The sequence below is a fragment of the Mugil cephalus genome, chromosome 20, assembly GCF_022458985.1.
Source record: "Mugil cephalus isolate CIBA_MC_2020 chromosome 20, CIBA_Mcephalus_1.1, whole genome shotgun sequence".
Lineage (NCBI taxonomy): Eukaryota > Metazoa > Chordata > Actinopteri > Mugiliformes > Mugilidae > Mugil > Mugil cephalus.
Window position 1 is genome coordinate 15,131,030 of NC_061789.1, and position 8,084 is coordinate 15,139,113.

Below are 8,084 nucleotides of genomic sequence, written 5' to 3' on the forward strand. Positions count from 1 at the left end.
ATTGTTTGCTTCCAATATTATTGTGACTCAAGACTTTCCAGTTGTTTTTGAAGTTGTGTTTGCTGCAGCACCATCCACAATGGAAAACAAATCTCAGGAGTGCCTCATCACATGATGTGCAAAGTTCCAAGAGCTCCTCAAGCGCCCCACTGTAGTAACTTTGTAAGAGGATTACCTCTCAGCAATTTTAATCTAATTATGAAAGAAACAATAATTCCTAGTCAGTGCCTTTTTTTTTTCTCCAGGCCCCAGACAGTTGAACTCTTGTGATGGAGTGGCCCCAATTAACAACATAATGATTTACGGCCTCTTCCACCAGACTGAAGTAAATCTACAATATATTTAACCAAAATCTCCCAAAATTAGGTTGTCGAGAGAACAATGTATTTTTTAATGTCTTTAATGTGTTTACTCATGTCTGTATGAAGGTATTTTTTGCAAATCTGTACCGTAAATGTAATGACTTAGCACCTGTTCCTATTACATTTCTTTCAAAATAAACCAAGAAAGGCATCCAGGCAGGTGACAGTCACCATTTTATACAAGTATAAATCAGTTCCTACTTCAACTGCATTGCTAAAACACCGAAAGAAAGTTTCCGACCAGCTCGTCACAGCCAAAAATGTGTGCAGGAAATTCACAAACATTGTTTTGGTTTTCAGTGTGGCACCAGGAAAAATATATGAAAAACTACAACCTAGATAAGGATAAATGCGCCGAGTAATCTTTCAAAAAAACAAACAAACAAAAAAATGGATTTTAACATTTGTACAGACTGTAAAGCAGGTACATGCACAAGTAGAGCATGGATATTACATCTGGATTGTGACATTCTACTAGAAGTTATGAAACTTTTTCAAAAGTACTGGGCTTTGCAAGACTCCCACATAATTGTGATCCAAAAGCCAACAATCCCAAGCTTGAAAGCTCCACTTACAAATAAATGTTCCGTGTTAAAGAAAATATGCCCCTCCCCTTCCTTTCCATGGAAGAGCATCCATTCAAAGCAGGATCTCTAAATAAAGGTCTTCATTAGACCTACAAAATTCAGTTAATCTTAAATCTCTTACAAAATGTTGTTGGAAATAAAGTCATACTACAAAAGGCTTCAGTTACAGTTTTCAGGCGACTAAACATTAGTATTTCATAACAGGCGGAGAAAACAGCTCAATATCGCAATTATCTTGATCTTCATAATTGAGAAAGACTGACACCATGTGGCCAACATTAACAATTGCCTTTGTATGTGGAACTACAAAAAACCCACAAGGAAAATACAGAGTTGGCTCTAGTACTGACATTCTGACTAGTTTTCATTTGTCGCATCCTGTTAACATAAAGTGGACACAACTGGACATTTACACAAATTACAAAATGGAGTCATTGGTGTCCGCTGAATGATTACAAGATAATTCAAAAGTCTGTAAGATTCAGTGAGTGAGTTATTCCTCAGTCGTCTTTAAGCCCTCCAAAGACAGCTGTGGGGACGCTCTTCTGTTCGAGTTGCACCTCTGTGAATGTCAAGAGCACTTAATTAATATATGCATTTTCATGAATAACGTATGCAAGCAGCATCTACATGAATGTTTAATAAGATGTCTTTTTCTGTTTTAATGTGCCCCTCACTCACCATCTGGACCTTGGTCTTCATCCTCATCTTCATCCTCATCATCAATGTTGATCTCATCTGGATTGGCTTGCTTGGAGAGCTCAGCCAGCTCACTGCGAGAAGTGTCGCTCCTAATTAAGTAGAGGAAGAAAATAAGGCTTATGCATTCCGTTTCCACAATCCCTTACACTTGTAACAGACAAACAACGTACCTGACAAACAGGATCTTCTCTTTGGGCTTGGGTTTGTCCTGCTCAGCTTCCGCAGCAAGCTGTTGTGCTTTCTGCTCCAACATCTTCATGTCATCAATTCCCATCTGGCCAGGAGCAAGGTCTGACACTGGAAACAGGAAAAAAAAAACACAGAAACATCAACTGAATTGTTTTGTTTCTGTGTACAGAAACAATCGCCCACCAAGGCCATTTAAGGTACTAGACCATGAAATTGTCTCACCAGTTCCTGTAGAGCTTGTCGTGGCCTTCAGCATCTGAGACGACATGAAGTTGACCTGGGTGTTGTACGTAGCCTGGACGCTGCGTTTGATCCTCAACATCTCTCTAATGGTGTCTTCGTTTCCGTGGCGGATCTCAAATTCTTTCCAGGTCTGCCAGAAAGTAGCCGTCACCTGGAAGATGGAGGTCAGAAATACATCGAGAGTCGCTGTGAGACACGTCCACACGTTTGATAGAAAAGCGACACTTCGTTGTGAAGGCGTGGTTTCTCTCACCCTTGGGTCGCAGATCTGAGAGCAGTAGGAGTAGATCGCTCTGGCCCGATCAATCTCACCCAGTTTACTCTCCATGTCCGCAAATCGGAGACACATGTCCCTTGCATGCTCATCGGGAAGGACCTGGATAGATGCCACACAAATTTCAGATATATCTCCATTGAATGCAATAACTGAATATAACTAAGAATGTTAAGTACACTCATAGGTTGTAGTGTAACTTCAGTTTTTTGTAATTTATATACTAAAAAAAATTGTTTTTAGTAATGAGTTAGTGGCAATGATTGACATATCAAATTAAACCATTGCTTATTATTTTTGGAACAAGTTACCAATAAACTGAATTGTATTCAATATTCTAGAGAGGACGTGTGCTCGTAAAATAAATGTGTCAGTTTCTTATCAAGCTAAAACTACATTTAACCATTTACAGATTTGCATTTGCAAGGCTGATAAAAAATAAACAAATAATTATTAGTTCGAAACTCCACTCGTCTCATATGATATTGTGCAACAAATACAGTTTCATAATGGACCCTATGGAGAAAAGATAAGCTTTTTTAAGAGCTAATTGTTTTAAGAGACGACGAAATGCTACCTCAATAGCCTTCTGGTAAATCGCTCGGGTATATGTGACTCCATAAATTTCCGCTGCTCTCTTAATGTAGATATTGAACATGTGATGTCTCTCGTCGGTTTCCACTGCTTGCGTAGCTCTCTCGTAGACGGCCATGGCGTGCCGCGCCAGTCCGTACTCCTCCTCCAGTTTGGCATACAGCAGATAAATAGCTGCAAAGAAAGACATTGTGATTTTTAGGTTTTCATGAATGAAAATAAATAAATAAATAAATGACACGCTGGAATTTCCAAAAGCAGTCAAGGCAGTTCAAATAAATATAATTACTCTTGGCAAACTTGGCAGGGCAGCCATCCAGCGCTTGCTCAAATAAATCTCTGGCACGCTCCAACTTCTTGCCCCCATAGCGGTCAATGAACTTTGTGAGGTACGTGTTCCAGATGTCATAAACGTTGGGCCACCTGAAGAGAGCGATACCACGCTCATAAGCCTAAAAAGATATCAACAAAGACATTAAAGATAAAGGTGCCGAGATTTATCCTCCACCAACGTCACCTGCCAACATTTGTTCATTCTGATTTTCATGTTAATCATTTATCAGTTGCACAGAAAAGCTCATATACATCGAAACTGTCACCAGTAACCAAGTAAATGTATTAAGTATATGCTTTCTTTATCCCAGAGAGTGGAATATGTTGCACATGTTGTATGGCAATAAATTTAAAGTTGTAAATTTATGATAGTTTCTCATCTCTTAATTTTACAAGTAAATCAAGTAAACAAGTTAAAACTTTGTTCGAACAAAGACAATACTGGTGGTTTAGTTCATGTTATTACTTTAAAGCTTTCTTCAAAGTAGTTGTGCTCTTCAAGGAACATGGCATAATTGATGATGATCTGTGGAGTGGCGATGCGCAGGTCAATAATGCGATCATACACCGCTTTCGTAGACTGGAGACACAAAGAAAAGAAAGGGAGAAGAATTAAACTTCACAAACAACACTAAACTTGCTGATGTTTAGTGTGATTTACAAATACTGCAAAACTTTATATAATATGCAACTGCAACTCCTAGACATATAGTGGACATACCTGGAAAGTGCCGAGACTTTCCTCCAAGTCTGCCAGCATGGACCAGACCTTCAAAGACTTGTAGACTCTGTTCTGGACTGGTTCAGAGGCATCAAAGTACTCTGCCTTCTTGGATGGAATGGCTGTAGCTTTCTGTATTAAAACGATCAAAACAAAGACAAGAAGACTTTGATATGCAAGTGTACCACCGTTTGTAACACTTAAGAAGATGCAACCACTGACGTTGTGCACTTTTCTCAAAACTGCACTTACAAATATTGCTACACAATGCCTGTCATTTCCTAAACATCTAGTTTATATGCATTTGTAAAACAGCCTGCAGATGTGAGTATGTGTGAGTTACCCTCAGTATGCGTAGAGCCTGTTCGTAGTTCTCGTGGCGGAGCTCCATCTCTCCGTATTCACACCACACTGCAGCAAGATCATCTACCTGCTTGTAGTTCACCTTGGTAGCCTTCTCAAAGATTGTTCTTGCCTGTTGTACAGTCAGTAAACATGTAATACACATTAAAGAATGGAAAAAACTAAAACATTCATTTCGGAAAGTTTTCATCTTCAGCGACTCACATCGTCCAGCTGCTCATTTTCCTCATAGAACTTAGCAAAGGAAACCCAGAGAGAGTGCGGCTTCCCCGTGGCCTTCAATGGATCCACAGTCTGCACTGCCTCTGTGTATGTGTTGATGATCTGCACAGAATACAGAACGCATATTAATGTTAATACTCAACATAAAGGCACTCTCAAGTTAGGATTTTATTACTGATCGTGTGTACACTGTTGCTTGTCCACACATATGCAGGAAAAGACCTAACACTGACCTGCCGTGGAGTTCCCTCGTACAGCTTCACTCGCTTGTGCCATTCATGAACATTATGGGGGTTCTGTCTCAGTAGCACACTATTCAGCAAGAGAGGGCGTCGAGCTATCAGCTGCTCAAATCGGGCCAGTCTAAGCTCCATGTCTATGTCGTCTGGGTGGAGAAGGACACAGGGTAAGGCATGCATGGCAAGACATGTTAAAAAAAAAAGTGTTATCACTATTAATGAATCCACACCTTCTTCATCCTGCCCCATCTCTGCAGTGGTCTCCATCTTGGCAGCTATCATGCTCTCCTCAAACTGAGCGTAACTATCAAACACTTGTGTGAAATCCCTCACTGTCACCACTGTCAGAATGGCCTCCTCATACACATCACGTGCCTGAGAAAGCAGAGACGTGAAAAAAAAAAAGTCCGAATTAGTCAAACATTTTTCAGTCGGTTAAGTGCTTGATTTATAAAAACTGAGCAGAGGAACGCACCTTCTCAAAGTGACCACTCCTGATGTAATAGTCGGCTAAGGAGCACCAGAGTTTTCCAAGTTGGTCTGTGAAGCGGGTCAGGCCTCCTCGGATGATGGCTCCTACGTTCAAAGAGGTGACCTTGTCGGGATTCTGGGAGATCAGGTCGCAAAGCTCATGCCACAGCTGTACAAGAAATACATATAGGAGAGAGATTTAAACATTTTCCCAAACAGCTTAAAAGACAAGGACACTGTGTGGTACTTAAAGTGAGAACTCTTACTTGGTAGTTAGACTTGCCCTCTTTAGATACAAAGCTTTCATCATTGACAATAGCTGCCAGTCGCACAGCTGCTTCATCCAAGCGTCCGACAGATCGTAAGTAGTCTATGTATTCCTCTGCATTCTCTGGAGAAAGCTACATGGTATGAAGAGTAGAAAATACATTTTGAGGACACATTCACTTAAATTTATACAGGATAAATAATTCCCTTTTTAATAATCCTTTTCTACCAAATAAGACTGTTGATGAAGCCTTTAGATAATAAGTGAAACATGCTCAAGTCAAAAGAAGCAGATGCAATAGCCTTTACTGCAGTAACTTAAGGCATATATTCAGATTTATACCATACTGTAACATCATCGAAAGTGTGTACATTCCATAATCTGTGAAATATGTGCCTGATCCTAAATGACAACTCTTCTTATTGACCCGGGTTGTGCTCACCTTGAGGTACCTGCGGTACACCCGGATGGCTGTCTCAGGCAGGGGCAGGTTACGGACAAAGCGGAGATACAGGGGCCAGATGCGAGGGTGCTGAGTCACAGGGAGAGCTCTGAGCGCACGGTCGAATGTGCGCCGACTTCTTGTGATCTTGCATTGAGACACGAGGAACTGGCAGTAATCGAGCCATATCCTGGGCATCTAGTGTAAGGAAAGGCAGGTGGTTGGTTTAGGGCACAACTCCCACAGACAACAGTTCCATGTTATTTCTTTATAGTGTGATAAGTATTACCTTATGCATGAACACCAGCGCCCTTTCGTGGCAATTATTGACCTCTTCAAAAGATGGTTCAGTGATGCATTTTCCTTTAACTTGTTTCCGTCTCTCTCTCAGGTAATTGTACCACAACTTATAGCTGTGAAAAGGGGGAAATGTTGCAAAGAGGAATTAGACCACTTTTTTAAACAACGTACAACAGTGCTAGTTACATTCATTTTAACAACAGAGCATGTCTAATAATGCCACTTGCTGGCACCTGTAGATACATGTTTATTACTACGATGTCCACGCTTTCTCTGTGACGTATCCGTGTTGTTTACCTGCCAGGTAGCTCTTTCAGAGCCCGCTCATAGATCATGTTGAGGGTGGTTTTGGCTCCATTCTGTTTGAATTCAATGTAACGCATCCAGCACTTGACTGAATACGGATTCCTGATGATCTCCTCTTCATAAGGCAAATCATCGTCCTCCTAATAGAGAAGACACCCAGACGTGACAGGGGTTAACGCTTCAAAATATCTTCTGGGGGGGCTCCTTTAAGCTAAAGCTAGCATTGTAGCGACAAACTGCAACTGGGATATTTTCAGTGCTCATCGATAATAACTTATTCAGCAACACATTTCTGTTAAGAATGTCAATATTTTAAACACAATTATATTTCATGATACATCTCTCCGAGTCAAAGTCTAATAACAATAACTTCAACAACGTTAAAGTTACGTACGTTCCCCAAGTTAGCAATACAGCTAAAGTTAACTTAGCTATAGCGACAACAAACAAATATAGACAATGACATGAAATATGGTGTCACTTACAAACTTAACATCCGCTTTTCCGTTTACCGAATGCATTTCTTCCCCAAGAGAAAGACTGCGACAGATAAAGAATAATGTCAATTTTAGCACGCTAACACTAGCTAGCCTCCCGGCTCAAAGCATGTAGTCCTCAGTGAAACTTCCGGTAAAGGTACGCATACGCGCAGTCGTCAAAAAACTACAACACGGAAAGCGTTTGTAGTTCTTTTGCTTTGCGGCAGTTTCGACGCTGCCCGGGGTTATTACTGCAGGGATACTGCCCTCTGCGGGATAAAATAATTTACTACGACCGCACTTCAGATCCTCATGCACAGTATGTGCAGTGCCGCTTAGTTTTTGCACCTTTCACAATTTTCTAAATTTTGTACATCGACGCTAGTAGATAAAGAAAAGCCAGTGAAACAAGCGACAAAGTATACTTGCATCAAGTACAAGCTGAAAAACAGTTTTTGCAATTAGATCGATTCTCATCATGGCCAAAAAGAATGAATGGATAACCGCACATAGGTCTGTCAGGAAGGTTGTTCTTTCTGTGCATTTCTTGACTCTTTCCAGGAAAAACAAAAAGCTAAATATCTGCATGCAACTAGTCAAGGTTTCTCAGCTTTTTTAAAATTATTTCCTGATCATTTTCTAAACAGAGCATTTGTTGTTTGTGTTGCCATGGCTGTTGCCAAGAAGAAAAAAAAACTTCTTTATCTTCCTTTACGCATATCACATGTTTGTGCTGCGATATTTAAGTCAGACTAATTATATGCATGTGCCAGTGCATGCATTATTTGTAGTATGTGGATAAATGAACCCTGTGTCTAATCATATGTGTGTCCTTCTGCAGTGCAGACAACATTCTACTCACACATTAATATGTGAGAGATGCGAAATCACATGTTTGCCCAGAACACTGACATGGGTGCATACTTATTCATTCATTACACTGGCATCTTCTTACATATTTTCGTACAATTATGTTTTTATCAAAGATT

The 8,084-nt window shown here is 40.4% G+C and overlaps 1 protein-coding gene across 1 annotated transcript; it reads right to left on the reverse strand.

Annotated features, from left to right (window-relative positions):
- Positions 1-523: 523 nt before the first annotated feature.
- Positions 524-7,259, reverse strand: xab2 (XPA binding protein 2). Its single transcript, XM_047571180.1, has 19 exons — positions 7,102-7,259; positions 6,608-6,756; positions 6,300-6,423; positions 6,011-6,208; positions 5,567-5,701; positions 5,305-5,469; positions 5,060-5,204; positions 4,824-4,975; positions 4,573-4,692; positions 4,349-4,480; positions 4,006-4,137; positions 3,751-3,864; positions 3,241-3,403; positions 2,935-3,125; positions 2,337-2,459; positions 2,063-2,234; positions 1,822-1,948; positions 1,631-1,740; positions 524-1,511 (listed from the first exon to the last, which is right to left on the reverse strand). The coding sequence occupies exons 1-19, from the start codon at positions 7,135-7,137 to the stop codon at positions 1,450-1,452; spliced, it is 2,550 nt and encodes an 849-aa protein (XP_047427136.1). The 5' UTR covers positions 7,138-7,259; the 3' UTR covers positions 524-1,449.
- Between the last annotated feature and the right edge of the window lie 825 nt (positions 7,260-8,084).

What these genes read in the sequence shown, in the direction of transcription:
- xab2 (XM_047571180.1), bottom strand. Translation starts at nt 7,137, where the DNA reads ATGCATTCGGTAAACGGAAAAGCGGATGTTAAGTTT. An exon ending in GGAGTGGTCACTTTGAGAAG is followed by an intron (nt 5,205 to 5,304) that starts GTGCGTTCCTCT and finishes CTGCTTTCTCAG; the next exon opens with GCACGTGATGTGTATGAGGA. An exon ending in GAGAAGATCCTGTTTGTCAG is followed by an intron (nt 1,741 to 1,821) that starts GTACGTTGTTTG and finishes CTACTTAATTAG; the next exon opens with GAGCGACACTTCTCGCAGTG.